This window comes from Centruroides sculpturatus, unplaced genomic scaffold (assembly GCF_000671375.1).
Source record: "Centruroides sculpturatus isolate CEXI.00-Female unplaced genomic scaffold, Cexi_2.0 scaffold377, whole genome shotgun sequence".
Classification (NCBI taxonomy): domain Eukaryota; kingdom Metazoa; phylum Arthropoda; class Arachnida; order Scorpiones; family Buthidae; genus Centruroides; species Centruroides sculpturatus.
The window spans coordinates 20,800-37,600 of NW_019384711.1; the positions used below are offsets into that span (position 1 = coordinate 20,800).

Genomic DNA, 16,801 nt, shown 5'->3' on the forward strand with positions numbered 1-16,801 from the left:
AATATATTAAAGAAAATTATAATCATTAGCACGTGATAACTGCCAAATAATAACGTTCCAATGAAATTGTGCCATTTCGTACATATCGCGAAAAACATAACAATGGTAAGATAAAATAAAATAGCCAAACTCTTTATATGGTTTTTGTTTTAATATTTGTTATATTATAGTATTTTGTGAAGCTCCGGAAGTGGGTCGAAATTCGTGCACAGAAAATGTTTTTAATTTCGTATGAAAAAAAATTAATAATAATAATTATTATTTTATATTGTAAAAGAAACCATCAAACGCAAAATGAATATTTTATATTCATATAAAGACATATCTATAGAAATTTCTGAGAAAAAACAAATTTCTCAGAATGAAACGATAGATGAATTTGAGTGCTTAGATCGAACATCTTCGATAGGAATCAAATTGTCAGTCGGTGTTGACTCACCCCGCGATCTGGGCTCCGATCTCGTTACAATTCGTAACGAGGAGGGAGGACCAATTAGAGAGCGGGAGCAGATCGGCATCGACCTATCGGAATGTTCGACCTGGGACCCAGAAAAAACTTATAAAAATCGCGCGAAAAAAGGAGGTGACGTTCTTGGTTCTTAGTTCGGTGTGCTCCGCTCCTGGATTTTTCTGCGGTTCAACAACGGAAACTTGATCGACATTCCGGAAGAAGTTTTCGCCATTCCGTCCCGGCAAGTTTCGTCAAGTGTAACCTGCTACGAGAATCACCCCTTCAAGTTGTGCTGTGCGCCTCGGAGCCTACGTTTTCCTCATCATCTTCGCCAGAAGAAGAGAAGATCGTCCAAACGATTGCACTTTATTTACGAACTGATTCACTCTTTGGATAGGCCCTACGCCGAAGTAAAACAGTAGTTGTAAGCGAAATTTTTATATTTAATAAACTGTTTGCGATGGAGGGCCTGTCTCAATAAGTTTTTCCACTCCCACGCGATAGTGCTGACCACTCGATTGTCGTGACACTTTCTCCCCAATCGGCCTCACAATTTGATTTATATAATTACAAAGGTTATCTTATGTAAGGGTTGACACCGAGTGACTAATCTAACACATTTTAAGAAATTTCTTCCTTTACTGTATACAATTTAAAGAATTTTTAAAATATGTTAGATTGGTCACTTGGTGTGATAAATCCTGATGCAAGAGAACCTCTATAGTTACATAAATCGAATACTATAATATAATATAATAGAAGGGTTAGAAGTACAGAATACTATAATATAATATAATAGAAGGGTTAGAAGTACAGAATAATCTAATAATCTTAATGTCTGTACTTATTTTTTGTCCGGGTAACGCCAGGCTTACCTGTTATATAATAAAAAAGGCAATATAATGTCCTTGAAACGGCACAATCTCATTATATTGTCTTTCATCAAAAGTCAAGAAGTTTCGACGTTTTTATTAAATAAATAATAGCAAAAATATTTTTTATAGGACATATAAATATTTTTCTTTGCTAAAAGTACTAAGAGAAGAACTATGAAGTTTAGCTGAAGACAATAGATAAAACTTCTAAATTTGGTTCCCATTACCTTAAATCCTTTATAGTTCAGTGTTAAATATTATAAAATTGCATATAGTAATATAAAAATAAAATTTGATAGCGGACAGTTATTTAAATTAAATTAATTTTTTTTTAATTTAAAAATTTTAATTTAAAAAAAAATTCTTAAATATTCAATTTATTATTTAAGTAAAATTTATTTAGAATTTTTTGTTTTCAAATTTTTTAAATTTTAGATTATGAAATACACGAATTATTTTACAGCATACTATAGATTTTTGAAAAAATTATAATTCCTAAAAGTAAAAATCTGATTTTTCCGTATTTTTTCTTAAACTTTTTATAATAGTAAATTTTCTAAAATTGAATTTTCTGTAGGCTATACTTATCTTTAATGTTTTTTTGTCAAAACTAATCTTTAATCAAGCTTGATACTACTACAAATTCAGATAAATAAAACAACCAATTCATTGAGATAAAAAACAGTTGGATAAACGTTCGACATGAAATCATTAATTCTTGTTTATGTAATTTCATTTTATATTGAAGGAAATGGGAAGATACTTAAAAATTCATGTCCTCCTCCAGAAGATTTGACAAAGTGTTATTGTAGTCCTAAAGTATCCACAGTTATAGACTGCAGTAATTTAATTAATCCGAAAGAATTTGTAAAAATAACCGAAATTTTATCCCAGTATCAAGTCAAACACTTGAATATAAAGAATTCTGATATGATGTATCTGCCTAATGATAGTTTTTTACATCTTCATATTACATCTTTGGGTATATCTGACAGTAAAATATTAGGTTTACAAAATAATACGTTCAGAGGATTGGAAAGGAGTCTGAATACATTAACTGTTAGTAACATGACTGGGATTTCTTCATGGAACTGGAATACGTTGAAAGATTTGGATTCTTTGTCACGTATAATCGTATTAGACTCCAACTGGAAAGGTATTCAACGCAAATTTCCACATCTATCCTCGCTTACAGAAATTACTTTTATGTCTAATGGCATTAGACATATTGCTGTGAATGCGTTTGAAAATCTTGACAATTTGAAACATTTAGATTTGCAAAATAATGAAATTCATACCATTCATCGAGATCTTCTTCCAGATCCCGCTACGAACTTAGAAAATATTAATTTAAGGTAAGTAATAACGAAATTAATATAGTAATTAAAAGTTTAAAAAATATGAAAAATTAAGTTATTTACAGTAAAAATGAAATCGAATTTATTCCGGATGACTTTCTGTTAAATATACCACGTTTGAAATTAGTATTTATGACTGAAAATAAGATCAAGTTTCTTTCTCCAAAAGTCTTTCGACCTTTGTTTCTTGGACAACGATTTTTTTTCGATTTACAAGGTATATATATAAAGCAAAATTTTATAAATTATAATGAAAGTGATTTATTTTTTTGACATTTTTATGAATAAATATAATGGTAAATTTATTTTTAGACAATGATATCTGTTGTAATATGGATCTTGCTTCTATTTTAAAAGTCAATCTAAAGGATTATATATCATTTTCATGCAACCATCCTGAAGAATTGAAAGATGAATTTTTCTGGGATTTGACATTAAATGATTTGAAAAACACAAATTGCTAAACAAATATATTTGAATATGTAAAATATAATAATTACTTAATAATAAATTTTAATTCTATTGAAATTCGTTATTTTTATTTTGTTGTTAAGAAGTTTCACCATCAGTTTAACTATCTATTTTATCGTGTGAAGGAACAACTGTTCGTAAATTAAACAATGATAACACATGACAAAGTGTAATTTAATATTCCTCACATAATAAATATATAACTTATATGTAATTTTTCTTAAAATATTTAATGACAAAATTGTGCCTAAGTCAAATAAGAAAATTAAAATATATCAAAAATAATTGTAAAATTATTTATCTTAAATAATATTATTATTTAATTAAAGATTTGTTAAATATTAATTAAATATATTATCATTTTTATATTATTAATTTTTATAAAAAGGCAAAAACAAATTTTGTTAAATACAGTATTGTAAATTCAATAATAAATAAAATTTTCATTATGCCCGATTCCATTCAAGATATGACATATTGCCTCCTCTATCTCCCCAACCCTTCGAGTTCTGTACTCCAAAATTTAAATGCCCTTTATATACTGTACAAGTTATGATGCAAGATTTCATTTCTTAATCTATACCCCATCCTGAGATATTAAGCAAAATACATACTAACATACATCCTGGAATTTTTTCCACTTTTTTGGATTCAGGGGTCTCAAAATGTTGAGATTTATAAAAAACTTAGAGAGCCAAATTGACACAATTACAAATTTTCCTGTGTTATGTTATAATAGTGTGAGGATTCGGACTCTTTTGGGAGTTTTAAAGCTTAAACCATTATAAAGTTTTTATCATTATTTCCCTTCTTCTTCCAGTTTTTCCTTTCCTGGAGTTTAGGTGTAGAACTTTTGACCTATCAGTGTACTGCGTCACTTCGAAAAAGTGACCTTCTAGACTTTCAAAGACGGTTAGGACGACAGATAAGGTTCTCCCCTCACAACAGGAGATTATTCAGTTTCACCTTCGTTACCATGTACAAATAAGTGGCCAATTAACAGGAACCTCTACCTGTTACATGATAGAGAGTAACAAAAAGGTCAACTGCAAGGATAGACCTATCCGATCAAATGATTCACAATTACACAATCATCACCCAGGTGGCTCCGCAGATGTTCTGAACTTAGCCACCTGTGACAATTAATTCAGTAAGTTTGACAGATGTTGTCAAATTTATGAGGGGAAAGTGTCACAATAACGGGTAGAAAACGTAATAAATCAAAAGAACCGTTCGATTCCTGACAAGTCAAGAAAACAACTCTTGACGCAAGCCGAACTTACATCAACTTTCCCCCGATAATTCCCCCTCCGGGACGTGTATAAAAAGGGGTCGCAGTTGCACCTCAGAGCGGACACAGCCGGACACCCACCACAGCGGACATCAACGGCGGACGTCCATAGCTGAGAGTATAACCAGCGGACATTAGAGGGATACCAGACCCGTACCGTCCGATACCAGACCCATTCCGTCCGTAGCAACCCTTGCCTTCCCGCCATAATCACCGTCCGTCTTCCGAGCATAGCTGACTTGATTGAATGGAGAAGACCGCCGATCCAGATTCGTTTTACCCACGTCCCATACAACGAGATCAGAAACCTGAGAGTTAATAAATTAGCCAAATTTTGATACTCTCTCTTTTTCGTTCCTCGTCGCTCCCTCGATCATACTTGAACAGATAATATTATGTCTTTAGAGTTAGATCTTAGTTAATCTTTAGAGTCTTATTAGACGAATTATTACCTTTTTGCAGCCTTTTTGATTTGTATTCGTTTGTATAAGTTTAGATAATTAAATATGTTATATTTAATGCGGTGTCATCCTTGAGTTCAATCGACACCTTGTCACGACCTCGCTATCCCTTCCCACTCAATTAACCCCAGCCATCTCTGACAGAGCCGCCGGTAAGTGGGGAGAAGCTCGGCGCTCTACCCCCTCGGTTCTCACAATAGCAACAGTAGCGTGCCGTCCATGGAAGCTGTGGAAGCACCGCTTCCACAGCTTCCATGGTTTGTATTTTCTAAAATATAAATACATGTTCTGCAATTATTTTCATATCTTAACGTACTTTGCATTATTTAAAAATCANGCCCGATTCCATTCAAGATATGACATATTACCTCCTCTATCTCCCCAACCCTTCGAGTTCTGTACTCCAAAATTTAAATGCCCTTTGTATACTGTACAAGTTATGATGCAAGATTTAATTACTTAATCTATATCCCATCCTGAGATATTAAGCAGTGCTAACATACATCCTGGAATTTTTTCCACTTTTTTGGATTCAGGGATCTCAAAATGTTGAGATTTATAAAAAACCTAGAGAGCCAAATTGACACAATTACAAATTTTTTTGTGTTATGTTATAATAGTGTGAGGATTCGGACTCTTTTGGAAGTTTTAAAGCTTAAACCATTATAAAGTTTTTATCATTATTTCCCTTCTTCCTCCAGTTATTCCTTTCCTGGAGTTTAGGTGTAGAACTTTTGATCTATCAGTGTACTGCGTCACTTCGAAAAGGTGACCTTCTAGACCAGGGGTCGGCAACCTTTTGAGTCGGAAGAATCGAAAATTACAATTTACAAAATTTCAAAGTTTTTAAAGAGCCACAAAATGTTTTCTTGCCAACAATAAATACTCGCATAAATAAAATTTTTTGATAAAAAAAAACTAATCTATTTATTCATAAGAAAAATTGTCTTGCGTCGAAAGCGAATTAAAACTCATAGAAACATCCGACGACGGCGTCATTCGAGAGCTTCCAACGGACTGATGACAGTGACTACGCGTGTCACGGGGGAGGGGTGCGGTGAAAAGCGAGTACAAGTGGCTGAGAGATAGAATCGGTGCCTAATCCTCGTTAATCGATTCAGAACGATTTTTAAATGTTTTTTTTTTATAAAATAAATAATATTTGCGTATGGAACTAAAGAGCCGCAGTTTCACATCCAAAAAGCCGCATGTGGCTCGCGAGCCGCAGGTTGCCGACCCCTGTTCTAGACTTTCAAAGATGGTTAGGACGACAGATAAAGTTCTCCCCTCACAACAGGAGATTATTCAGTTCCACCTTCGTTACAATGTACAAATAAGTGGCCAATTAACAGGAACCTCTACCTGTTACATGATAGAGAGTAACATGCAAGGGTAGACCTATCCGATCAAATTATTCACAATTACACAATCATCACCCAGGTGGCCCCGCAGATGTTCTGAACTTAGCCACCTGTGGCAATTAATTCAGTAAGTTTGGCAGATGTTGTCAAATTTATGAGGGGAAAGTGTCACAATAACGAGAAGAAAACGTAATAAATCAAAAGAACCGTTCGATTCCTGACAAGTCAAGAAAACAACTCTTGACGCAAGCCGAACTTACATCAAATTTTCCCCCGATAATTCCCCCTCCGGGACGTGTATAAAAAGGGGTCGCACTTGCACCTCAGAGCGGACACAGCCGGACACCCACCACAGCGGATATCAACGGCGGACGTCCATAGCTGAGAGTATAACCAGCGGGCATTAGAGGGATACCAGACCCGTACCGCCATTCCGTCCGTAGCAACCCTTGGCTTCCCGCCATAATCACCGTCTTCCGAGCATAGCTGACTTGATTGAATGGAGAAGACCGCCGATCCAGATTCGTTTTACCCACGTCCCATACAACGAGATCAGAAACCTGAGAGTTAATAAATTAGCCAAATTTTGATACTCTCTCTTTTTCGTTCCTCGTCGCTCCCTCGATCATACTTGAACAGATAATATTATGTCTTTAGAGTTAGATCTTAGTTAATCTTTAGAGTCTTATTAGACGAATTATTACCTTTTTGCAGCCTTTTTGATTTGTATTCGTTTGTATAAGTTTAGATAATTAAATATGTTATATTTAATGCGGTGTCATCCTTGAGTTCAATCGACACCTTGTCACGACCTCGCTATCCCTTCCCACTCAATTAACCCCAGCCATCTCTGACAGAGCCGCCGGTAAGTGGGGAGAAGCTCGGCGCTCTACCCCCTCGGTTCTCACAATAGCAACAGTAGTGTGCCGTCCATGGAAGCTGTGGAAGCACCGCTTCCACAGCTTCCATGGTTTGTATTTTCTAAAATATAAATACATGTTCTGCAATTATTTTCATATCTTAACGTACTTTGCATTATTTAAAATTCATATTTTATTATAACTGCATTATGTATTTTCAAATTTCTATACTACATGTGAAAAACAATGACAATATCAATTCGTATATGCATATTCCCAATGGAAGCGTTGTATTATCGAATACGGGACAGCTTCCACGGAGAAAATATTTGAATCGTGTAAAGCAGCCAGATTACAGGCATTCGCACATGAGCTTTACACCCACGAGCTAAACCTCACGCGGTTTAGATTGTGGATGCTACACACCAAAATATCGTATAACGCTTTCAATGATTCTGTCCAGTGCGGACACAGCTTCTCTATGATCAAATGTCACCGCACGCCACTGAAAAGCAGGAAAAGTAATAGTTGTAAAATTCATTTATTTTAATCATATACTGTATATTAATTTTTCAACATAATCATCATTTATAGCGATATATTTTTTTCAAATTTTCAATTTCGTATCTATGAATGGAAAAACTTTCCGATTTTCCTTGATCCATTTGGGCCATAAAAAGATTGTGGATTATTCCTTTTCATTCTTACAGCCTGAATCTGGTACTGTCAGACTTTTGGTTTCTCCAAAATTTGTGAAGAGAATTTAAAGGTTGACAACGACTAATATTACCAGCGAAGGTAAATAAACAAATTAAACTATTTTAAAGTATTTATAGGATGTTTAATAACACTAAATAATTATTTTAATTAGCGTCGTGTCTCCTACCATACGATAGGACTACTTCATACTTTTGTCGATGGAAGTAGTGGCTTATCCGAAAGCAGCTCGGGAAATTATTTTTAGAAAATTTACAAACGTATTACAATGTTGATGATAGATGCTGTGAAAGAACAAACCTACTCCTACAGGATTATGAACAGAAATATATGTAAATTCTGTAGATATTTCACATCACTTGCAAAAAAATTGAATAATTAAATAATTTCTGGATTAAAATCGTGTTTCTTTACAATATTATTCATAAATGCTTAAATAATCATTATTTTAATAAAATATGCCATAATTTTAACCTCAAACACAAAAAATGAAGAAGTTTAAGCCAAACTTCTACTTGCCATGCTAGACGTAGAGAACGCCATTATCAACCTTCTAGAATTTCCAGATGGCGGCGCTCGACATCCGACGTTCACGTTTTGGTCTGAAAACGTCGGCCGCAATCTCTCTATTGTTGACGTGTCTTGTGCACGTGTTTTGTTTACTTTCAATGAAGATAATAGTTTGTTAGGAAAAGTCAATCACACCACTTATTATTAGATTATTAGGACCTCTTTTTGCAAGCACATTACGGGCTCGGGCAGGCTCACAACGGGTGGCGGAAGACGGGCCCCGACATATCCGGTCGGACAACCTTCCGAAAAATTCCTGGAATTATTTGACCCATCCAGATCGATCCCGGGTATCACAGAGATGTAGGCTACCACCTTGACAGCTCGGCCATCCTGCCACACCTACTTGAAACTATATAGCAGACAAATCCCTATATTGATTTTTGTTAGTCGCTTAGATCATAAATGATATTATACTGTGTCAATGCAAGAATATCGAACACATTTCTCATCCCTTGAAGTAGATCGCCTTCGTAACTGGACATTCGAACTCTGTCTAATCCGACCTTTGTCTACCCTATCGTTCATAACAAGTTTCATCTTTCTTTGTCGTTCTTCTGTCTATGTCGTTTTTTTTTATGAATTAATAATTAATTAATGTACGAGTATTTAATTTTTGTCGTAATTTTTGTGTCATTTAAAGTGACTTGTCCAATCCGTTTGCTATTTAAAATTCAATTAAAATGATATTTTTACATTATAATTGCAAAGATAAATAATATACTGTATATATACCCGTATTGTAATTATAGATGCTACGTATACTGTCTCTGATAGAACAATATGTATTGACATTGGGGATATGAATATTAAAAAGCTGTTCTTTTTGTGACACGTATGTATACAACCTGTACTTATATACTTTAAACATTGATAAGTGGGTTCGCGTCTCTCCAACAGGTTAGCCGCATGATATTTTCCGTGTTTTGTTTACGTTAGTAACCTGAAATACGTTTATAATATCATTTTCCTTCATTTTAAAATCTTTATACAGTGGTTTGGTTTAGTTTGGTTTGAAGAGCTAGGTCAGCACGATACATGGCCAATCTGCCAATGGAAAATGACTCTCGGGAGGAGTGTTTATGGGAAATTAGTCCGTTTAGGAATTAGATACGTGAAGAAAAACCAGAATAGACCATATAGTCAGTCTATTGGTAAAGCGCGACCAACTACCAGATGGGTTTAGGCACAGGAGTACTTTTGAATATCGATATCGCGTTTTTGAGTTCGATGCTCGCTCTTCATCTAAAGTATCTAGTACTTGTTGCGACCATAAACATTTTACATATTTGTCTAGAACTTGGCACAAAGCTGCACCCAGCAGAGTAGCGTGGGTGTCAGCCGCCCGGAGCGGAGGAAAATTTTGCCGTCCCGTTATTTAGGTATCTCAATTTGAAAGACTAAAATTCAGTTTCGTAACAGAACAAGTAATGAAAATTTCCTTGCCAGTGTAGCAACCTGTTTAAAATAGCTCCATTGGATATTGAGGTGTATACGAATACAAATGAATCGTATAAGCAAAAAAAAAAGGTCGACAGGCTGCGCACTGCATTCCCGGGTGAAATTAATAGTTCACCCGGACGGTGAGTCAATTCCCGGACTATTCCGTGCTCATTTCAATCGGTCCGAATCGTAGGTGCGACGAAAATATGGGATAAAATGGTTCAAATTTTTACATAATATTATTATTATTTATTGTGAAATTTTGCCACCCCCTAAAAAGTAACTTTACCGCCCCCACTACGCTACGCCACTGGCTGCACCACTCGAATTATTCGACAATACAAGCTTTTGACGTTTAATTTTAATCTAAAAAACAAGAATAGCGACAAGTTTTTGTGATCTTGAAATAATTGGAAGCAAAATCAAACAAAAGTGTTTATTAGACAACCAAAAGTATTTACAGAAACAATTTGTACTTTTTTAATATTATTATTCTAGTCGCATTTAATCATTCATCAAACTATCTTTGTATAAAGATGATTAATTTAGAAGTTTTCAAATTGATGCAATGCCAGAACTGTGGAGAGAACATCTTCCCGAAGCATTCTTAAATTGATTAATTTTTTTTTTTTGCAGCTGCACTATGCACGCGTTTAATTCAATGTAATTCGAATGAATCCATGTTGTTTGCTTGTTGAAAAATTTTGAAGTCCTTTCTCTCGAACTCTCCGAATGCTTCTTAATCATAGAAGTTTAGGATCAGGATCCGTAATCTGAAAACGACAAACAATGCTTAGTTACATTTATTTAAAATTTGTTATTTCCTAAGAATAATTCCACTTACCATTTCATGATGTGTATCTTTTAATATTTCAGAAATCTTGTTTTATTTATTTGTCGAAACCGTGTCTTTTTCTCCTTGTTTTGTTTGGTTCAATGTCACGACTTGGTGAATTTATTGACACTTGGCAAATAATTTCATCATCAACAAAATAAACAACGGACACAATTATGGAAAGCCGAAATTCGGGTAGACACAATTACAAATTAACATTAGAAGAGTCACAGTTCGAGAGGATGCAATTGGAAGTCAAAATTGGTGAAGTCACAATCCAGTTAAAATCAATATTCGAGACGTCACAATCGGGATATAATTAAAGTTAGAGTCAAAATCGGGATAACGTCAAAATTAAGGAAGTCACAATTGAGTTAAAGTGCCATAATCGAAATAAAGTCAAGTTCGAGGAAGCCACAGTCGTTAAGTCCATATAATTAGAATTGTTCAAACCATTCTCAAAGCAAGTGAGCAATTTCATTAATCAAGAAATATATTTTAGATTTCAAATTTTTAATTTTTTTTTTAAATTGAAAACGAACAAACACAAACAAAACAATAAACATAACAAATAAAGAAAACAGTGTATGTACTGTACACTGCATAGAGATGAAAATCTCTAAATTTCTTCTAAAATCTGTAAAAATAAAATGAAAATAATCAATATTTTTATCTGAAATATTCAATTATTTAAATAATTTTTAAATCAGTAAGTTTATTTCCTTCTAAAAACAATTATATACGAATCAAGCGAAAATTATTCAGTGCATAATTGTTAATTCGCTACTATTGTGTCATTTATTATGATTCAAATATATTATGATTAATTTGATTACTTTAGAATCTTCGTGTACTCATATTCACATAAACTTGCTGAATATTTTAATCTTTACTCCCATTTATGCTGTTACTTTCCTATGTTACGAGACTAGTACACTTTCAGAATATATTTTTGTCGATACTTGGACAAAAATATACATATACTGTATATATGTATTTCTAATGCTTTAAAAGCCTAGCCTAGTCTGTCTATATGTAAAATCTGAATCGTATGAAGAACATAATGTATCTCCATGTTAATACACGTTTCCTGTTCTCCTGTTACCTGGCCATTGTGTGTTGGTGGTACATTGGGGATATAAATGGTGTTTAATTTATAAGTTGATAGTGGAAAATCTCGTAAGTGCTGAGTATAAAATATAAAAATATTCCGATTAAACACTTACCCGAGACGAAGTCGGACGAAATCAAGCAGATAAATCCTATACTTGATTCAATGATGGAGAAAAAGAGATCCTTATTCAAACTGAACGTATTCAGTTTCTCCAGTCTTCATGTTTTTCCACACCTTTTGCGCTGATCTGGAATGTGAAAAACAAGTTTAAATTATTTATTGAAAACCTATATCTGAATATGAATTTTATCAAAACATATCGAGAGCGCAATATCGAGGTTCGGCTGTATTTATATTGATTAATTGTAAATGTTGCATCATATCAAATTGAGAATCAAAAATTGTTATATTTATTCATTCTAAATGATATTCTTTCAGCGATACTTTAAATTCAATTTTACTATTTTAAAAGCTTTATAATTACTGGGCTGCAATTTGGAAAAATTGTACTATAAATTTCCTCTATTAAAAATTGCAGCCCGACATTGTGACCATGTCACAATAAATAATTGCTTGTTATTATTGTTTTCATTTGTAGCTTATCTTTTCATTGGATTAGAAATAAAACTAGTTTGGTAAATCTCGATGTAGCGCCAAAAATATAGGAAAGTTATGCCATTTTCATAAAAATTACGAAGGTTTCAAGCTCAAATCTCTGTGTACATCTTAATACTGTGTATAATTGTTGCTGTTTGAGCTACTTTGGATTAGCATCATACTGGATTCAGTGAGAATTGTAACGGCGAACGAATGACCGAGCTAAATCTAACTTTGTTTGTACTGACATATACAGAAACTTACCTCTTGACTGGTTTCCATACTGCCTTGAAGAAAGAACCGGCTTTTTTCAATGCCTTTCTATCTCTAATAGCACATCCAATAGTATATCCAATAGTATAGCCAATAGTATAGCCAAAACTATTCTCTTTGCTATCCTCCTGCTTTCTAAAATCTTTATCCATTTTCATCTTTGTTGGAGGAACCATATCGTTATTATCTAATCCATGATCCTCCTTATCTTCAACCAATCGCCCACTAAAAGTGGAAAGAAAGAATTTACAATGCAATAAATATTTGTAAAATTAATAGAGAAATTACAATACATTACTTGGAAAAAATTTTATCTAACCTTTAGCAAAATTTTTCCATTAAATAAACAAATTATCGCTTAGAAACTCGCGGTATTAAAGTTATTAGTATTTTGTGTACATGTGAGCCTCCCCTAATTCGAATTCAGAATTCATTACAGTACTGTATGTAATTCTTATCTCTGAGATTTTTCGGTTTAGTGCCAATCTCACAAGAGAACAGCGGTGCTCTATCGAATCTTGATTATATATAGAGGAGGTATGTGTGACTTAACGATGGACCCAATAACATCACGACAGAGATCCATAGTTTTTAATAGAGTCGAAGAATACGCAGCCGCCTGTACCTTTTCTAAGTGTAGATAAGTATATATATATATATATATATATATATCATCATTGTGTTACACATATGGAGTGACCATATATTCATCGCCTAAACAAGGAGAGTTTTGAAGAATGAGAGAAAAACGTGTCTAAAAATGATTAAACTTAATTTTAAAAATCCAGCAACGAGTTGCTTAACTTTCCCGGCAACATTTGGTGGCTTTATCTGTTATGATATTTTATTAAAAGCTTTTTATATTTTTAGCTATTGTGAAATGGTAAAATGCTTAATTTTAAGGGTAGGTGATGGGATTTATAAAAGATTTGTAAATGCTAACAAAGAGTAAAATTGTCATTATGTCTGACCCTACTCGAGATAAAACACATGATCCCTTTTATCTCCCCAACCCTCGACCTTTAATTAACAACCAAAATTTAATAGCATCGATTTTCCTAATACACAATTTAATTTAAATTTAATTAATTATCATTTGCACCGAGCAATTTCTTTTTAATTAAAGCCATTAATTTTTCGAATGACTTTCTTATTTGCATAAATAACAATAAAATGTGAAAAATGTCTTACCCCAAGGGTGGAGACAAGGGTCGATAATCGCCAGAATCAAAAAACATTTTTAAATCACTCGAAATCGCACTCTTCGCAACAAAAGAGCAAAACAATGAAAGATCAATTGTTGAGTTTCTTTGTTACGCGTTAATTGACGAAGATAGAAAATTTTAATGATTAATTTTTGGTTTTACTTTTATTTATTTATTTTTGAAATTCTTCGTGTGTAAAAATAATTAAAGGATGAAGGTCGTGGCTGTGAAGGTCTCGGCCCACCTCTCTGGAGGAGTCGGGATCGAATCCATGCGAGCAAGTCTCCAAGAATTTTTCATGAAAGCTCTGTCCCAGATACTTTGAGCCCCATCCCTCACCATTATGGATATGGTCCAACCCGCAATGAACAGGATTGGAGGCCTTTTAAAGTTGCCCACTAGTAGCTGAGTGAAAAAAAACCGAACATTTGTAGTTTTTCGTGAGTTTGCGCCTCGCCGACGGGCTGACAACGTAGAATTTTCCTAGTTTTCTTCACGTTTGTAACACCTAAATAGGGGTCAGTTTTCCATTGAAGTTCTCCCGAGAGGCACTCCTCCTTACGTGTCGTGTTGCCATATACAACTAATGTAATCCTTTTTAATGTTTACATGGCAAAAAGAGTAATATTATTAACGACAATAGCTACATCTGAACCTGCATCTGTGCAATAGTATTACTGTATGCAGTGTTGCTGTTGATGGCAGTTTATTAATATAATTGAACTCATCGTTCAATTATATTAATGCAAATAACAATTTTACAGGTTCCAGTCGCAGTTGCATTCTGTATCATTCACTAATCATTCTGTATAAAGAGAACAAAGCTTTATTTAGCAGCACGGAAATGGCAGCTCTCGTTCCGCCTCACATTCATACGCGTTTATACCGTTCATACTACTATGATGACATTATCGCTTACGACAACCAATCATTTTTAAATATTTTACGGCTTTCTTATCGTAACCTGTAATTGAGCAATGTTGCAGTAATTATCGGAAATTCTCAAAACAAACAATGATTAATATTGTGACCGTAAAGTCGGTGTCTCTTTGACACCTCTTCAGGATATGACACTACCGATTGTCTCAGGACCCGGAAATCGCGACGGAAGGTTCTTATGTCACGCGAGCGGTCGCGGATAAGCGGTTGGATTCGGAGTAGATGTGAGGAGAGAGAAACGAGGAAGTGATTCACTCGGATTCCAGATTAATAAACAATAACAAATTTATTCTCAATATCCGGTGTGGTAGCTGATGAATACGTAGATTTAGAATGTGTCTCTTAATCCGAATTAGTAAAAACTTTTTTACTAATTCGGATTAAAGAGAGACATACTAAATCTAAAAAAAAAAAATAACAAATTTATTTTAACGAGCAGGACTACGCGCTATACGATCATAGACATTTTGAATTGATATACGGCCTATATCCCTAGATTATCGAATCTAACTGTCGCGAGAGAGAGAGAGTTTACAGGATATTCGCGTGTGGATAATTCCCTTATAAAGAATCGAGGATTGATGACTGGATGATTCAACGTCGGGATTCTTGGGATGTTTTATGGAAAGTTCTTGCTATTTAGAGTGTTCAGGTAACAGAAGATACTTTGGTATCCGACTTGTGTTGAGGCATTTAGGTGTAGGCCTATAAGGTATTCTTATGATAAGGTCGGCGGAAGCACGGTATTTTGAACGTTATAACTCTTGAAGAGGCGAGCTTTGGAGGACGACTGACTGGATTTGTCATCGTTCTCTCTTGTTATTTGGGTTCCTTCTGGGTTTTTTCCATAAGTCAGGAGTCTGTTGTTAAGGGCCTGGCGTCCAATACTGGAAATTTATTGAAAGTTCCGGATGATGCACTAATGACTAGATGGATCATCCTCAACAAGAAAACAAGTCCGTAGGAACTAATTTTTATGATAGCTCTTAATAAAAAAATCGAAGTCAAATGACGAAATTGTAAAATGACCAAAAGTCAATACAACATTTTCATCCATTCGTCCCTCACAATATTAACATATCTGGAACAACCGCCCACGAAAAATTTTTGAGGTTGTTCGCCAGGATTCGATTTCGGATACTGTACCTATGTCGGTTGCTGAAAGGAATAACCCAAATAAAACCAAAGTTGGTACATATTTAAGAAAAAGGAAGAAAAATGGAATAAGAAAAATATTGCCCATAGAAGACGCTATGGAACCTGTCGTTTCAATCGCTATTGTAATCAAATGTGTACCGTGGAGGTATCTCAAACCTAAATGCTTTTAAATTAAAAGATAGCAATAGGTGCGGAGCATCTCTCCTGATGCGTTACATTCCGCAGTTAAGTGTGTCTTGCATTGCCTGGAATACCGGTATGTACCGTAGTCCAGTACAATGGACATACCGGTATTGTGGAACCTGAACGGAATCGTCAACGCCATGAGACAGCGTAACCATATTAACTGTGACATTTTAAAATAAATACCGGTATCCCATCAGTTTTGCACCATAATTCTTTCTTCTTATATTACACATTACATTTCAAACTTTACAACGTCCTTTACCGGCATTTTTTTCTCATGTTTCATTCTTCTTCCCCCTTCTTAAATAGTAAATGTACCAATTTTAGTTTCATTTGGGTTATTCCTTCCAGCTACCAACAACTCCAAATAGAGATGGCCTACTTATTTTATAAACGGTATATATGGAAAATAAATTCAAATCTCTCATCAAATTGAAAGGCCAAATTTATTAAGTGATAAATATATCAGATTCTAATTGTAAGATAGAAACAATAAATAGAACGACAGAAATACTGCTCGTCAACACCGAACCCCGATAGTTAAACGCTTTGTTGCATGCAAATGTTTTATTTTAAAATACAAGAAAAGAAACAAAATGGTTTTTATCCAAAGAAATATAACTATTAGACCTCAAA

At 34.2% G+C, this 16,801-nt stretch overlaps 2 protein-coding genes across 2 annotated transcripts; one reads left to right on the forward strand and one right to left on the reverse strand.

Moving 5' to 3' along the window:
• The first annotated feature begins 2,023 nt into the window (after positions 1-2,023).
• LOC111627808 (P-granule-associated novel protein 1-like) lies at positions 2,024-3,148 on the forward strand. Its single transcript, XM_023371456.1, has 3 exons — positions 2,024-2,681; positions 2,750-2,901; positions 2,997-3,148. The coding sequence occupies exons 1-3, from the start codon at positions 2,029-2,031 to the stop codon at positions 3,146-3,148; spliced, it is 957 nt and encodes a 318-aa protein (XP_023227224.1). The 5' UTR covers positions 2,024-2,028.
• Positions 3,149-11,297: 8,149 nt separating this feature from the next.
• Positions 11,298-14,451, reverse strand: LOC111627819. Its single transcript, XM_023371467.1, has 4 exons — positions 13,869-14,451; positions 12,669-12,902; positions 11,920-12,054; positions 11,298-11,330 (listed from the first exon to the last, which is right to left on the reverse strand). The coding sequence occupies exons 1-3, from the start codon at positions 13,913-13,915 to the stop codon at positions 11,991-11,993; spliced, it is 345 nt and encodes a 114-aa protein (XP_023227235.1). The 5' UTR covers positions 13,916-14,451; the 3' UTR covers positions 11,298-11,330; positions 11,920-11,990.
• Between the last annotated feature and the right edge of the window lie 2,350 nt (positions 14,452-16,801).

What these genes read in the sequence shown, in the direction of transcription:
- LOC111627808 (XM_023371456.1), top strand. Translation starts at nt 2,029, where the DNA reads ATGAAATCATTAATTCTTGTTTATGTAATTTCATTTTATATTGAAGGA. An exon ending in TTAGAAAATATTAATTTAAG is followed by an intron (nt 2,682 to 2,749) that starts GTAAGTAATAAC and finishes AGTTATTTACAG; the next exon opens with TAAAAATGAAATCGAATTTA. An exon ending in ATTTTTTTTCGATTTACAAG is followed by an intron (nt 2,902 to 2,996) that starts GTATATATATAA and finishes ATTTATTTTTAG; the next exon opens with ACAATGATATCTGTTGTAAT.
- LOC111627819 (XM_023371467.1), bottom strand. Translation starts at nt 13,915, where the DNA reads ATGTTTTTTGATTCTGGCGATTATCGACCCTTGTCTCCACCCTTGGG. An exon ending in CCCTTGTCTCCACCCTTGGG is followed by an intron (nt 12,903 to 13,868) that starts GTAAGACATTTT and finishes TTCCACTTTTAG; the next exon opens with TGGGCGATTGGTTGAAGATA. An exon ending in GTATGGAAACCAGTCAAGAG is followed by an intron (nt 12,055 to 12,668) that starts GTAAGTTTCTGT and finishes TTCACATTCCAG; the next exon opens with ATCAGCGCAAAAGGTGTGGA.